At 40.2% G+C, this 15580-nt stretch overlaps 2 protein-coding genes across 6 annotated transcripts; one reads left to right on the top strand and one right to left on the bottom strand.

Annotated features, from left to right (window-relative positions):
• Positions 1 to 943: 943 nt before the first annotated feature.
• Positions 944 to 7055, bottom strand: LOC111795106 (phosphatidylinositol/phosphatidylcholine transfer protein SFH3). 2 transcript variants are annotated; one of them, XM_023677354.2, is made up of 13 exons: positions 6837 to 7055; positions 6485 to 6661; positions 5180 to 5538; positions 4834 to 5100; positions 4679 to 4756; positions 4416 to 4567; positions 4200 to 4299; positions 3249 to 3341; positions 3006 to 3113; positions 2796 to 2916; positions 2255 to 2634; positions 1354 to 1428; positions 944 to 1276 (listed from the first exon to the last, which is right to left on the bottom strand). In XM_023677354.2, the coding sequence occupies exons 2-13, from the start codon at positions 6516 to 6518 to the stop codon at positions 1259 to 1261; spliced, it is 1785 nt and encodes a 594-aa protein (XP_023533122.2). In that variant the 5' UTR covers positions 6519 to 6661; positions 6837 to 7055; the 3' UTR covers positions 944 to 1258. The 2 variants fall into 2 exon arrangements, with proteins under 2 accessions (XP_023533122.2, XP_023533123.2); XM_023677355.2 differs by having other exon boundaries at positions 6485 to 6644.
• Positions 7056 to 8887: 1832 nt separating this feature from the next.
• Positions 8888 to 15372, top strand: LOC111794868 (bifunctional dihydrofolate reductase-thymidylate synthase). Of its 4 annotated transcripts, none has more exons than XM_087124238.1 (12): positions 8888 to 9159; positions 9505 to 10192; positions 10290 to 10798; positions 10876 to 11275; positions 11380 to 11424; positions 11579 to 11644; positions 12788 to 12849; positions 12940 to 13014; positions 13095 to 13260; positions 13332 to 13455; positions 14631 to 14737; positions 14824 to 15372. In XM_087124238.1, exons 3-12 carry the CDS (start codon positions 10380 to 10382, stop codon positions 14932 to 14934), a joined length of 1575 nt encoding a protein of 524 aa, XP_086980364.1. In that variant the 5' UTR covers positions 8888 to 9159; positions 9505 to 10192; positions 10290 to 10379; the 3' UTR covers positions 14935 to 15372. The 4 variants fall into 4 exon arrangements, 3 of the variants coding, with proteins under 3 accessions (XP_086980364.1, XP_086980365.1, XP_023532807.2); XR_002815142.2 differs by lacking the exon at positions 9505 to 10192 and having other exon boundaries at positions 8889 to 9159; positions 14824 to 15003; positions 15088 to 15372; XM_087124239.1 differs by lacking the exon at positions 9505 to 10192 and having other exon boundaries at positions 8888 to 9138.
• Positions 15373 to 15580: the final 208 nt, after the last annotated feature.

The following is a 15580-nucleotide window of genomic DNA, read 5'->3' as shown; positions in this document are numbered from 1 at the left end:
TCACGCCCTTATAAGAAATGTCTTGTGTACGCGGCGCGTTTGTGAGAGAGGTTTTCACACCCTAATAAGAAATGCTTTGTTCCTCCTTCCAATGTGAGATCTCACAATCCACCCCTTTTGGAGGCCAACGTCCTTGCTGGCATACCGTTCGGTGTCTGGCTCTGAGGTTTTCACACCCTAATAAGAAATGCTCCGTTCCCCTCTTCAACTGATGTGAGATCTCACAATCCACCCCGTGGGCCAACATCCTCACTGACACACCGCTCAGTGTCTAGCTCTTTTATCATTTTTAACGGCCTAAGCCCACTACTAAAAAAATGTGTCTGTTAAGGAGAATGTGTCTAGTGTCTAGCTCTTTTATCATTTTTAACGGCCTAAGCCCACTACTAAAAAAATGTGTCTGTTAAGGAGAATGTGTCTGTTGAGGAGATGTTTCTATTCTCACAATAATACCTTATCAAGTAATTGCCTTCAATTAGGCAACGACATTTATTTATATATTTATTTAATCGAAATAAGATGACAATTAGTTCTTGAAACTTTTTAAAACAATTAAAACATGTTAAAGTACTAAATATTAATAACGTTTTAACAAATATTAAATAGAAAAACATACATTTACATTAAGAAAAAGCATAAACTTTTTTTTTAGACGAGTTTAACAAATGTGGGTTCGGATCAAGGTAACAAGTGTCCAATCCATCGAATTATATTCTCGAGAAATACAAACTTTCAGCTTCTAAAAGATAACAAGTACCTAGTCTTTATAAAAACTTTCAACTTTTTAAAGATAACAAGTATTTGGTTCATCGAGCTATGCTCGAAAAACACAAACTTCCAACTTCCAAAAGATAACAGGTATATCGTCCATTGAGCTATATGCTCGACAAATACAAACCTTCAACATCCAAAACATAACAAAACGCCCCATTCACACAAGCCGTAACACATAAACTTTCAACTTCATAAAGATAATAATTTCTCAATCCATTGAAGTATATGTTCGAATCGACATCCTATATAACAACACAACAAGATGAAAATGAAAAAAAAAAACATGTTTTAATATACAAAAGAACATTGATTGATGTAATAATACCAAGTAATCAATGTCTCAAATATATTCCAACATACAACCAATGGGAGAGAGAGAGAGAGAGAAAGAGAGGAGGGAGAAACCCTTTCTCTGTAATTATATGTTTCTTTTTTATTATGAACTTTTTTTGGAGTTATTTCTCCAAGCTCCTATATTTCACATTCACCAGCGGAATGGGTTCTGCAAAATTACAACATTAATCAATTACAGCTTTCCTTTTACCATGTCTTTGTAAAGAGATGATATAGCTTCCTTACCACCATCTTCTTCTTCTTCTTCTTCTCGATGTAGTCGGTCAGCTCGGCTTCACGAGCAAGAGATTCCTCGAGTGCCTACAAAAGGTAATTCGACAAAGAATATGATAAACGATTGAGTTTACTGTCATCTATCAACTTAAGCTTCGTGTTTTTGGCTTGTGAGGAAGGACAACGTTTCGAGTTTTTGGATTTAGTAATGATTTTTAGCTCGGTATCCAAGTAAAGGTACGGTTTTCAAACCCATGTGTGAGAGGGAACGTTAAAGAGAACGAGAATGAGAGATTAAATGCATTGTAATGTATCGGTTTTTTGTTTGGGCTTATCGATGATTTAAATGGGTTTAACAGAATGAAAATGTAACAGCCTAAGCCCACCGCCAGGGGTTATTGTCCTCTTTGGACTTTCCCTCAAGGTTTTTAGAACGCGTATGCTAAGGAAAGGTTTCCACACGCTTATAAAGAATGTTTCGTTCTCCTCCCCAACCGATGTGGGATCTCACGATCCACCCCTTCAGGGCCCAGTGTCCTCACTGACACTCGTTGCCTTCTCCAATCGATGTGGGACCCCCCAATCCAACACCCTTTCGGGGCCAGTGTCCTTATTGACACACCGCCTCATGTCCACCCCTTTCAGGTCTCAGTCTCCTCGCTAGCACATCGCTCGATGTCTGGCTCTGATACCATTTGTAATAGTCTAAGCCCACCACTAGCAGATATAGTTCTCTTTGGACTTTCCCTTTCGAGCTTCCCCTCAAGATTTTTAAAACACGTCTACTAGGGAGAGGTTTCCACACTCTTATAAAGAATGCTTCGTTCTCCTCCCCAACCGATGTGGGATCTCACGTAAAAGAATTATTAGTACGGTGTTTCAAGTGAGGATGAGTAGGAAAGTTTTGGTTCACCTTCTTGGTTGTGTCTAGCTCTTGTTCCAAAGTTTCAACTTTCCCTAAAGCAATGTTGAGCATTTCCTCCTTATCAGCTGGCATCACTGCCGGCTGCATGTTGAGAACATTGATCCTCTCTTCTAGCTCCGCCATACGTTTCATCATCGTCATGTAATCGCTCAGAGGCACCGCGGCGGGGGACGGTAATGCTGGACGGTTCACCATCGAACCGTCGTAGTAGACGGTGCTGCTATAGATGGCTGCCTCAGTGAGCTTCTTTGGCATGGTTCTTGTCAGCCGGACCATGGTCACTATTCCCATCACCAAAGCCATTATTCCTCCAACTATTTGGTTGCTGAACCCTTCTGGGACTTTGTAGTTTTCATGAGCAAATGGATCTGATACACACATGAAACAAAGAACAACAAGATCAGACAACTACACCACCACAAAAGTCTTGTTCGGGTCGTTACAATCATGTTCATGTTTCTCGTTTCTTGGATACAACGGAAACGAAAACGAAAACGTTATCAAACGAAAACGAAAACGGTTCATATACCTTTGGAAAGACCATATTTCTCACTTGAAAGTGCCCAACTTGGATCCACGGCTTTGTCCACCACTGGCATGAACTGACCATATTGTTGATACTCACCGCCATACTTTCTGGTTGATGGAACCTGAACATGATAAAGAAAAACAAGACCTTTGAAGAGTTTTCCTTTTCCTTTTTTCAAATGGGTTCTTCAAATTCTTGAGAGGAACTTACTTCTTGAATGATAGGGGTTGATTTTGATTGCTTTGGGGACATGCCTGATTCAACAGCTGGTGCTGCAGCTGCCACAGGAGCTGCTTCTGCCTTGAATGAACCACTTGCCTGCAAGTTTTAGTGAAAAAAATGAATCAAACAGGAAAAAAGTGAAGAAATGATGCAAATTTTGAAGGATTTAAAGAAGTAAATGGAGATGAAGGGGTTTGATTGAGCTTGGATAGGTGTTTTTATGATTATTGCCTTGGCTCCTGTGTTGTCATCTTCAGAGATGGTCTTCTCTTCAACGTTGGATAATGACCTTCTCCTGCATTTTCCTTCCCCGTTTTGAACCATCTGTTCTTTCATCAAACAAAAAAGTTCTAATTAGCAAATAAAAGAAAATCATGAATTCTTAGTTTCGTGTTTATCCGTTTAAGTATAGCTCAATGAATAAGATACATAAGGTCAATGTCATGTGAGCATTAAACGGACACAAATATTAAACGAACACAAGCACGAAGGTGGTAAACTAAATTGTGAGATCCTAGGTCGGTTGGAGAGGAGACCGAAGCCTCCTTTATAAGGGTGTGTAAACCTCTCCCTAGTAGACGTGTTTTAAAACCTTGAGGAGAAGTCCAAACGGGAAGCCTAAAGAGGGTAATATCTGCTAGTGGTGGACTTGTGCCGTTACACATGGTATCAGAGCCAAACACCGGGCGATTGCTAGTAAGGAGGCTGAGCCCTGAAAAGGAGTGGACACGAGGCAGTGTGCCAGCAAGGACGCTATACCCCGACGGGGAGTGGATTGGGGGTGGTCCCACATGAATTTGAAAAGGGAACGAGTGCCAGCGAGGACGCTGAAACTCGAAGGGAGGTGGATTGTGAGATCTCACATTGGTTGGGGAGGTGAATGAAGCTCCCTTTATAAGAGTGTGGAAACCTCTCCCTAGCAGACCTCAAAAAAGAAAGTTCAAAGAGGACAATATCTGTTAACGGTGGACTTGGACCCCGATGGGGTGGATTGAGGGTGGTCCCACATTGATTGGAGAAAAGAATGAGTGTCAGCAAGAATGCTAGGACCCGAAAGGGGTGGATTGTGAGATCCCACATCGGTTAGGAGGAGAACGAAGTCCCCTTAGTCCAAAAAGGGTTGGCCTTGGGCCGTTACATCAACAAAAAAACAGAACAGTGGAAGGGAAGTTTTAAGGTGACCTTGGCAATTTCTGGGTCGTTCCATGGTCCCTTGTCGGATCTCATGCAGCCACCCTTGTCAGCACAGGTGCAAGTACCTCCAATGAACTCTGGAAGTTCACTGATTTACAAACAAAACAAAACAAAACAAAAACAACCTTAAAATTCCAAGCTTTGTCGATTAATGAAAAAAGAAATGTTTTCATTTGAAAAAAACAAAAAAACATAAAACCCCACCTAGCATCAATGATCTCCAGCAACTTGGGCTGATACTTATTGCCAAGAACATGGATTTTGGCTGTCGTTTTTGGGTCAAGGAATGATTTCACAGTGTTCCACAGCAGCCTAAATCCAGATCCAGCGTTGATGATGAACATTCTGTTCAAAGTCTTTAAACCAACACAAAACAAAACAGCCAAACCAAGCCATTATCTTTTCAAATGGGTACCACCAAACTAGGCCATATGTTCAAAAACTTCAAACTTTTTCTAAATGGATACCTCTGGATAGTTGTCACCATCAATCTTCTGCAGCCTCTGGATAAGCTCCCTAGCAGATTTGTTGAAGTTTTTCAGTCCCTACAGGCAAATTCCGCCGTTACTGACGTTTCGAGAACAAAAAAAACAAAAACGTTACCAAACGAGCCAAGACGTACCACTCCTTGGACATCCAAGATGGTCGTGCTTTGATCAATGTGCTTCTTAGCTGCAATGGTGCAAGCTGGGAACTTCAAAACAAACGTCCTCTCGAACTCTCGGACATGGTAATTGATGTATCTATCCATGGTCGTCACCTCCAAGAGCTTGGTGGAATCGACTTGCCCGAGTCGTTCGATGTACACAGGCCGTCCATCCTTGTCGACTCCGTGATGCCCTTGTGGATAGTACTTCAACACTTCATCAACCTCCTTGAATTCAAACTCCTGTAATGAATACGAATCGAAACTACATAAGCTTTTGAGTTTAGTTATAGTTTAGGTCGAACGTTAAGAAGTTCGTAACCTCCATGATTGTGTCGGATCCGAACTCTTTCCTCCATTGAAGCATGTCAGTCCACATTTGCTTTGTCTTGTCAAAATCAAACTTTCTAGCCTTTAAGAATCTGAGCATCATGTGATGATCATCATGTCTGGCAGGGAGGAGCTCTTCCAATATCAGAGCTTGGCGGAAGGCATCAACTGCTTGTAATTCTTCTGCGTCGATGTCGTCTTCAATTGAGATAGACATCACTCTGCTGCTGTTTCTCCTACCTCGTTTCTTCATTGAAAGTTTGTACTTGTTTGAGGCACTGATCGCTTTCTGCTTAAGAGATGCAAGCCTTATCTTTCTATCTTCCTCCGACATCTCAGCTTCGTTGCCACCTATAAAAACACAATGACAACACACTTGACACTTCACTTAAGTTGAATTTGTTCTCAGCTCTATGAAACCAAACTGATACCCTTTGTTCTACTCAGTGGGGGGCATACACATAACCCTCCCGTCCCTCGTGCCATGGTTTCGGACGGATTAGGCCCTCTTTTCGATGTCATTACCTTTCTAGAGGTATGGAAACAAGATCACTAGAAATAGCTAAAGAATTAGGCCCGATATAAGGCCTAAAAGATCGTTTATACTATTGTGAGATCCTACATCAGATGGAGAGGAGAACGAAGAATTCCTTATAAGGGTGTGGAAACCTCTCCCTAGTAGACACGTTTTAAAATCGTGAGGCTGACGGCGATATGTAATAGGCAAAAACGGACAATATTTGCTAGTGGTGGGCTTGAGTTGTTACAAATGGAATCAGAGCCAATCACCGAGCGGTGTGCCAGCGAGAACACTGGGGTCTCAAGGAGGGTGGATTGTGAGATCCCACGTTAGTTGGAGAGGGGAACAGAACATTCCTTATAAGAGTGTGGAAATCTCTCCCTAGTAGACGCATTTTAAAACCGTGAGGCTGACGATGATACGTAACACGGGCCAAAACAGACAATATTTGCTAACAGTAGGCTTAGGCTATTACAACTATCCTAAGAAGACAAAACTTGGGATCTATTCAAAGACCCACCTATCCGTAATGGACCAAAACAAACAACATTTGATAGCAATAGGCTTAGGCTGTTACAACTATCTTAAGAAACGCGAAACGTGAGATCTGTTCAAGGACCTATCTATACGTAACAAGTTAAAGCAGACAATATTTGCTAAGGTGGACTTGTGCTCTTATAACTATCTTAAGAAAGGGTAAACGTGGGATCTGTTCAAAGATCTACCTACGGGTTTAGGTAAACATCTAATGCGCTTAGCTTCAAACGAAGAACGTACCTTTGGGCTGAGGGTCTGGCGCGGCGTCGGACATTGTTGCTATCCTAAGCTGGGCAGCTGGGTGAAGACAAGGATCAAAAGGGTGGGGGGAGAATCCAGCAGTTGTGTACGGCTATACAACTCCAAAAAACAGAGCCCTCTTTCTTTTGAGTGCCTACACCTTCCACATCAAACAAACTAAACCCACATCAGAAATCAAACAAATAATCAAACAAAGAAGATGCACAAGAACAATATAGAAAAACAGCTTTAAAATGTAATGAAACAACAATGGCCGTGTTCTTCGCTTTGTCTGTTCTTGAACAGAGCAAAACCCAGAAGAACATCAACAATAGAGGATCAGAGAAAATACCTTTTGACAAGAGTGCAGGAAGGAGAAAGAGGAGGATAAATGAAGAAATGTTTACTCAAAATAGGCCTCCAAAAGGGACAACCCAGAGACGGATTTCTGGTTCATCCACCATAGACAAAGTCTTGCAAGACAAGGAAACAAAACAGCTTGCATTTTTACCTCCCTCCTCTTTTCTTGGAGCCAATGCCGAAACCTAAGCTACTCCACTACCTTACCCATTGGTTTTTCCTACCACATTATTTTGTTCCAAAATTGTTAAATTCTCGATCATTAATTTTAACAACATTTTTTAATTTTTATTAAAAAGTTTAGAGCTTTGTTTCCGTGTTTACGAGCTTAAATAATCAAGTTATTCATGATGGGATGAAACCAAGAAATAACCCCTCACGTGCGGAATTATAGAAGATCAAAGAAGTCCATCGAATTGAGCAGGATCGTATGTATGATAGCATCTACTATACTAAGAATATCAATGAACTCAAGTATCGAAATTGCTCGGAATACCCTTTTAAGTTTAGCTTCTAGAATTTATTTTCGAGTTCAAGAAAATTTTTAAAAAAATTTAAGGATACTAATGAATCTTTTGAAAACTCGAGAGTATTTTTTAAACGCTTTTGATAATCAAAAAAGTATTTTTAAAACAAAGTATTATCGATTTTTATCCAAAACTAACGGTAAGAATATTTATATTAATTTAAGAATACAATGACAAAAAATGGCTTCTTTAATTAGGTTGTTGAGAACAACTACACAATTGATTATTATTATTCCTACAGCTTAGAGACATGTGTTTGTGACAACCATCCCATGATCCTTTCGGCGTCTTGTTTTGATTGATGTGTTTTTTTTTTTTGGGTTAGATATTAATTAACGTACGAGAGGATAATTATAAGGTCGCACATGTTTCTATTTCTAATACAGTTCAATGAGTGAATTTGGTGCGACTTCAAAATAGTGTTAAAATATTAGAAGTTCAAATTTTCAGCCTAAAATTTTAGATTGAATCTTCGTATGATAGTATTTTTTTTTAAGTCGTAATTAAATATAAGCGAAAATATGCAATATTTATGTCGGTCTAATGTTTAATTTGAGAAAATTCATCATTTAATATATTTTCTCAAAACTAAGTGATCAATCATCAGAATTTTAATTATTATTAATTAATTTGTTAATATATATTGCATTATAAACTTTACCTAATTATGTAAGCATGTTTTTAATTTTGGCTCTAATACCATTTGTAGCAGCTAAGTCCACTACTAGCAAATATTATCCTCTTTGATTGGAGAGGGCAACAAAACATTCTTTATAAGAGTGTGGAAGCTGGTGATGATACCTAACAGGCTAAAGCGGACAATGGCTAGCTGTGAGTGAATATAGAAGAGATCTTGTCGGTGAATATAGAAGAGATCTTCGTAACGAAAAGTGAAGCCAAGTAATCTATAACTTTTTTTGTTCGCCACTTGAGAATTTTATCGACATGACTACGTCATTAGTATGATTCTGATACCACTTGTTAAGAACAATAAAACCTCCACCCATCTTCGTAGTCATATAATATTGTCTACAATTGTCTACAGTAGACGTAATCTCTCGTTGTCATGCTATTAGTTCTACCTATAATATCTCATACCAATACAAATCGTTGTCTTCACTTATATACTCACAATCCAAGACTTCGATTGCTCTCTTTAACAAGTATCACATCTCGACTCAACCATCGAAGAAGCCTCTCTCACGACCTCACCGTTCACTCACCCAGTGCACCTTTTATCCAACCGAAAATAAAATTTCAATCAAACGAAGTTTTAATAAATCAATATATAATATCGAATTCAAACTCATAAATTCTAATCGAAATATATTAATCAACGTCCTGAAGATTTTGGAGGTCTAAATTTTAAGAGATTAAGAGAAAGTTTCAAACTTTGGTTAGAAAGTTAGGTAAAGAACGTGAAGAAACTATAGCTACACTCAACTCTCCAACATTCCCATTTGGATCATAGACGGCGGTAATCCGCAGGAAACTCGTCTTTGGATTTTCCTCCGCTTTCCTCTTCAAACATTTCCCATAGTACCCTCCAACATAACATTCAAGACGAAAAAGTTAAAACAACCTAAAAACGAAGCAGTTTTTCATCCAAAAAAGTCTCCCCCTGTTGAATTTCCCTCTCTCCCTCCCTTTTCCCCATTACTCTACCCGTTTTCAGAAATACCCATTTCGTAAAAACCCCAAAAATCCATAAACAACACCCACAACTTCACTCCCATTGCTCCAAAACTTATCTTAGACTTTTCCCAGGTGAAGATTTTCATCCCCTCGGTGAGTTGAGACGAATTCTCTCGTTTTTTTTCCTGTTTTGTTCTTGATTTTGTCGTACCATTTTGAAATTAGATTGCTGGGGACTGATTTTTTGGTATCTGTTCTTGTTTTTCTCTTCTGGGTTGGAGATTAAATGCTCTTTTTGATCGATTTCTCTTGATTGAATTTGCATTTGACCTGAAATAGTTCATTGCATGTATGCTTTTTGCTTAATATGATGCTTGTTTTATGCTGTCTCTGTGTTTTTCGACATCTTGTTCGTCTCTTTAGTACATTATCCCTTATCTTCAAACGAATTTGAGCTGTAAGGAATACGTTTTAATCATTTTGTATGCATTTTGTTAGGTAGGAAGAATCTGGAAGTTAGGTTAAGGGAAAAAGAAGAATGTGATTTGATGCTTGACCTTATCACAATGCAACAATTGTTTAACATCATTATCCTGTTCCTTTTGTTCTTTGATTTTGATTTTATAATGAATTCTTTTCATGTAAAACTATGGATTTGGAACTCTGTTTCATTTCTTAAGTTGATTTTGATTTGTTTGGAAGAATAATAGAATCCATTCATTGTCTTTTATAAATTAGGTAATGGTGTTCAGTTCTCTGTGAATCGAAAGATAGGTCAGTTCGAAATGTATGCCATAGACAGAATAACGTTCGATTTACTCCGTTTTCGTTTGGAAGTTTACCTTAACCTTTGTTCTTTGAACGGGGAACTCTATTTTTATTGAATATCCTTTTGCCTGAAATTAGATTAAACGTCGTAGAAGTCTTTGTTTTGAACGTTTTAAATTAAGGTAACATCCAATATATGCGTCGATTTGTTGCTTTTCAGTGTTTTTAAACCTCTGATCCAGTTTGAAAGAATCTATTTGGAAGGATTTAGTTTCTTCTTTAGTTGTTTTGGTTGTAATCGTCCACCTTCAATAATGTGAAGCAATAGTTTCGTTGGTTTCGGAATCATCTGGATTTGGTTTACGAGTCTTCGCTCTATCCCTTGGCATATGTATATGGAGAGTTTTTAAGCTAAGAAGTTTTTTATTTCAAGAAATGAGTCTTGAATGTTTACTCATTTGGATCATGTTCGATATAATTGATTTTGTTGTTCTTTTGGTTGTGTTCGATTTCAGGTTCTACCCCACTTCTGTGGAAGTCGGGTGTGCGGGGGAAGATCATTCAAGTTACCATCATTTAGGTTTGGTCGAGTTTTTAGTTCTAATATGGCTGGTGATCCTTTGACAAGCTCTGATGGCAATGCACAACCTGATCCGCGGAGGACGTATCAAGTTGTTGTGGCGGCTACTGAAAATATGGGTATTGGTAAGGATGGGCAACTACCATGGACGTTGCCGTCTGATCTCAAGTTTTTTAGAAACATAACCACGACAACATCGGATCCAGGGAAAAGGAATGCAATTCTAATGGGTCGAAGAACATGGGAGGGTATTCCTCCTGAGCGCCGACCACTACCTGGTCGTCTCAATGTTGTTCTGACTCGCTCGGGGAGTTTTGACATTGCCACTGTTGAAAATGTCATAATATGTGGTAGTATAACGTCTGCTTTGGAGCTATTAGCAGCTTCTCCGTACTGTTTGTCAATAGAGAAAGTGTTCGTTATAGGTGGTGGCGAGATATTAAGGTGTGTGTGCTTGTTTTCTCGATCTCTCTTAGTGTACTACTTGCTGTCTTTGTTCACTGATTGTGTTTTTAATGCAGGGAAGCTCTGAATGCCCCTGAATGTGATGCTATCCACATTACTGAAATTGAGGCAAATGTCGACTGTGATACCTTCATTCCAGCTATTGATAAGTCTATGTTTCAGCCATGGTACTCGTCGTTTCCTGTGGTGGAAAATAACTTTCGATATTCTTTCACTAGTTATGTTCGTGTGAGGAGCTCGATTGAACCACCTATTGATCAGAACAATGGCCCGACCGGTAATAACAAGCTTGATTTCTCTAACTTCGAGGCTAAGAAGTTCTCTTTCCTACCGAAGGAGATTTTTGAGAGGCACGAGGAGTACTTGTACTTAAAACTTGTTCAAGAAATTATCTCAAATGGTACCGCTAAGGAAGATAGAACAGGAACAGGTACTTTGTCAAGATTCGGGTGTCAGGTAATGTTCTCTTATTATTCGGGATATCTATTTTTCTCCTAGTAGATCTATTTTGAATGCTTATGTATGCACAAGTTCTTGTCTTGTTCTTGATATCTGTACAGATGCGGTACAACTTGCGCAAAACGTTTCCGCTGCTTACAACTAAGGCATGTGCTGATTTTCTCGTTTTGATTTCTTTTGTAGCTGTATTGTGAAAGCGAAACTCCCTCTTTTCTTGTCTTGTTTCACTTTTGCAATTTCTAAGAATCTGGTGCATCGTTTTCGGTCGTTGACATATATCCTTATCGTTTGATCCTTCAGAAAGTATTTTGGCGAGGGGTCGTTGAAGAACTTCTTTGGTTCATAAGTGGTTCGACGAATGCAAAGGTAAGATGCTATGCTATGCTATACTATGCTTTGCTAGCACTATCACTTTGAACTTTACTTTACTAGTAGGGCCTTGTAGCCTTAGATGGCTCAGTGGTTCTTCCCATCATCCATACTTCTTTGTCTTTGTTTCCGATCCTCGTCCGTTTTATCGGAAGGGGTAAACATTGGGAGGGGGGGACGAGGATGGGTTAGGAATTGGGAACTAAACAATTTAGTGAATTGCTAGCATGGCTTAGTGGTTATCGTGACTAAAGATACTTTTAGGAACTTAAAAGTGTTTTTAGAGATATTGTCCTCTTTGGGCTTTTTCTTTCAGGCTTCCTCTCAAGGTTTTTAAAACACGTATGCTAGGGAGAGGTTTCCACACCCTTATAAATAATGCTTCGTTCTCACCCTCCTCGGGGCCCAGCATCCTCGTTGGCACTCGTTCCCCTCTCCAATCGATGTGGGACCCCCCCCCCAATCCACCCCCTTCGGGACCTAGCGTCCTCGCTGGCACACCGCCTGCTGTCCACATCCCTTTAGGGCTCAGCCTTCTCGCTAACACATCGCCTAGTGTTAGGCTCTAATACCATTTGTAACGGTCCAAGCTCACCGTTAGCAGATATTGTTCTCTTTAGGCTTTCCCTTTCGGGCTTCCCCTCAAAGTTTTTAAAACGCGTCTACTAGGGAGAGGTTTTCACACCCTTACAAATAATGTTTCGTTCTCCTCCCCAACCGATGTGGGGTCTCACAATATGGATCAGACTTTGTGGAGAGACCGCTCGGTAAGGAAGTTGTTAGATAGGTCTCTGGAAACTTTTGGTAATTGTATGGCTTGGAGGAGGTGATGTTACTCTATGATGGAGAAGGCACTCTTTCATTCACTGTTTTGTGGCCGACGAAAAGTTCTCAGACCGATTGCTTTTTTTACTATTCCATATAATGTTCGGGTGGAAGGCGGTTTCCTAACGATCGCTTTTGGAGAGGTGGCTTCAAGTTTCCCATTTTAGTACGTCCTTTTAGGCGTCGACAGCCTAGCGTAGTGTGTGTGGTTTATCCTGTAGTGGTCATTCTCAACCATCAGAACCTCTTCTTCACAAACCTTTGTTTACTGAACAATTTGACTTGAATTATATCCTGAAGTTTCAATATCAACAGGTTCTTCAGGAGAAAGGCATTCATATTTGGGATGGCAATGCATCGAGAGATTACCTCGATAGGCAATTACTCGTACATTTTTTGAAATTTTAATTTTTCGATATATAGTTTAAGCCATAACCCGTTTTTCTTTTCTTTTCTGTAATATTTAGTATTGGTTTAAAAGAACGGGAGGAGGGCGACTTGGGACCTGTATACGGGTTCCAATGGCGACACTTCGGTTCTAGGTTCGTGGATTACTCTGAGAATGACTTTGAAAGTTTATCGCGGGATTTGAGGTTTAATGATTTCGACATTTCTTCTATAGGTATACTGACATGCATGCTGACTACACTGGTCAAGGATTTGATCAGTTGCTAGATGTTATTAACAAGATAAAGAACAATCCCGACGACCGGAGGATCGTTCTTTCTGCTTGGAATCCATCTGATCTCAAACTAATGGCACTTCCGCCTTGCCACATGTTCGCTCAGGTTGGATTAAAATGCACGATGCTAGGTTTAACGCTCATTCGCTTACTTTGTTTATTGGTCGTTTTTTGCAGTTTTATGTAGCGAACGGGGAATTATCGTGTCAAATGTATCAGCGCTCTGCTGACATGGGCCTTGGTGTTCCATTCAATATTGCATCATATGCTCTTCTGACGTGCATGATTGCTCATGTTTGTGGTATGCTACTCCATAATGACCAGTAGTTTACTTTAAATTACCTTGTTGAAGTTAAACTGTTATTTTGGAGCTGGCTGTTCAATGATATCTTGTTTTTTCTGTACGTATCTGTTTTTGATAGTCTTTTTGTAACCGCCCACGACCATTGTGCTTTTTGGACTTTCCCTTTCGGGCTTCCTCTCAAAGTTTGTAAAACGCGTTTGCTAGGGAGAGGTTTCTACACCCTTATAGAGAATGTTTCGTTCTCCTCCCCAACCGAACTGGGTTCTCACAATCCACCCCTCTTCAGAGCTAAGCATCCTTACTGGTACACTGCCTCGTGTCCACCCCTTCGGGGTGCAGCCTCCTCGCTGGCACATTGCCCGGTGTCTGGCTTTGATACCATTTGTAACGGCCTAAGACCACCGCTAGCCGATGTTGTCTTCTTTGGGCTTTCCCTTCTGGGCTTCCCTTCAAGGTTTTTAAAATGCGTCTGCTAGGCAGAAGTTTCCACACCCTTATAAAGAATGTTTCGTTCTCCTCTCTCACCAACGTGGAATCTCACAATCTTTTTGTCTCTCATCCCTTATTGTTTATGCATTCTTTGCGTGTAATTCTATGAGGCAATCTAGTAAGGTCATGAAATGAGGTTTATTTATCTTCAATATCGCCCAAGCACACCGCTATTAGATATTGTCCTCTTTAGGCCTTCCCTTTCAGGCTTACTCTCAAGGTTTTTAAAACGCGTCTATTAAGGAGAGGTTTCCACACTCTTATATAGGGTGCTTCGTTCCCCTCTCCAACCGATGTGGGATCTCACAGTCCATCTCCATTCGGGGCCAGCATCCTACTGGCACTCATTCCCCTCTTCAATCGATGTAACCCCCCCAATCCACCCATTTTTGGGGCCCAGCGTCCTCACTGGCACACTGCCTGATATCCACCCCCTTCGAGGTTCAGCTCCTTGCTGGCATATTGTTTGGTGTCTGCTCTGATACCATTTGTAACCACCCAAGCCCCCGCTAGCAGATATTGTCCTCTTTGGGCTTTCCCTTTCGGGCTTCCTCCCAAAGTTTTTAAGATGCGTAGAGAGAGGTTTCCACACCCTTAATAAGGAATGTTTCGTTCTCCTCTCCAACCGATGTGGGATCTCTCATTATGGCTCATAAAACATTCTTAACAAAAGCAATGTGCAGGTCTTGCTCGAGGCGACTTCGTACACGTGATTGGAGATGCTCATGTTTACCGTACTCACGTGAGGCCATTGCAGGAGCAGCTTCAAAAACTCCCCAAACCGTTCCCGGTAAGTAGGAAAACTATGATAACGTGGTTCTTCCATGTTAGCATTTAGTAACCAGCTGCGTTTAATCCGTCTTAACCTTATTATAGATTTTGAAGATTAACCCCGAGAAGAACGATATCGATTCTTTCGCGGCAGCTGATTTCGAATTAATCGGTTACGACCCTCATGAGAAGATAGCAATGAAAATGGCAGTGTAGAACTTGATCTAACTTGTTCAACAAACCAGGGGACTCGGTTCCTTTACCGTATATTATCCAAATTTTGAGGCAAGTGCAGTAAAATTACCATGAAAACGTTCTATGAGTTGTTTATAAGTCGGGTTCGTTCGCGCTGAAGCGGTTTTTTAGCAGGTACGAACATCGAAGGCGTTGGTTAATATGGTCTGCAAATAAACAGTGCTAATGGGATATATACTTTATACTTTACTATGTCTAGTGAGAATCCTTTAGTTCCTCTGGTTGGTTCTGAAGTGATTTAGTTCGGTTTTGTATTTGCTATAGTTTTTTTTATCGTTCTCATACAAATACACGGTCGCTGCTATTTTAATACCGTGCTACATACAAGTATAATGTAACCTCAATCGATCGGTTCTCGGACTTCATCTGGTTTTGAAATGATGGATTATGTTGTGTATACTTCCCATGTCCTGTTCTTGCAGCTTTATAAGATGGCTGATCTACCTTTGTATTTATGACGTTGGTTGGAGAGTGGAACGAAACATTCTTTATAAGGGTGTAGAATTCTCTCCCTAGTAGATGTGCTTTAAAATCGTGAGGCTGATGACGATACGCAACGAGTTAAAGCGGACAATATCTGCTCTGCTGACGTTAGGCTTGGGCTGTT

This window comes from Cucurbita pepo, chromosome 5, assembly GCF_057944985.1.
Source record: "Cucurbita pepo subsp. pepo isolate OVF chromosome 5, ASM5794498v1, whole genome shotgun sequence".
Lineage (NCBI taxonomy): Eukaryota > Viridiplantae > Streptophyta > Magnoliopsida > Cucurbitales > Cucurbitaceae > Cucurbita > Cucurbita pepo.
This window is presented reverse-complemented; position numbering and strand designations above follow the sequence as displayed.

Bases quoted from the DNA above. Each gene is read 5' to 3' on its own strand.
- LOC111795106 (XM_023677354.2), bottom strand. From the start codon at position 6,518: ATGTCCGACGCCGCGCCAGACCCTCAGCCCAAAG. The intron at 3,114-3,248 runs GCAATAATCATA...TAAAACTTGCAG, and splicing joins ATGACAACACAGGAGCCAAG to GCAAGTGGTTCATTCAAGGC. The intron at 1,429-2,254 runs GTGAACCAAAAC...TACCTTTTGTAG, and splicing joins AGCTAGACACAACCAAGAAG to GCACTCGAGGAATCTCTTGC.
- LOC111794868 (XM_087124239.1), top strand. From the start codon at position 10,380: ATGGCTGGTGATCCTTTGACAAGCTCTGATGGCAATGCACAACCTGAT. The intron at 10,799-10,875 runs GTGTGTGTGCTT...TTTTTAATGCAG, and splicing joins GGTGGTGGCGAGATATTAAG to GGAAGCTCTGAATGCCCCTG. The intron at 13,456-14,630 runs GTATGCTACTCC...AGCAATGTGCAG, and splicing joins CATGATTGCTCATGTTTGTG to GTCTTGCTCGAGGCGACTTC.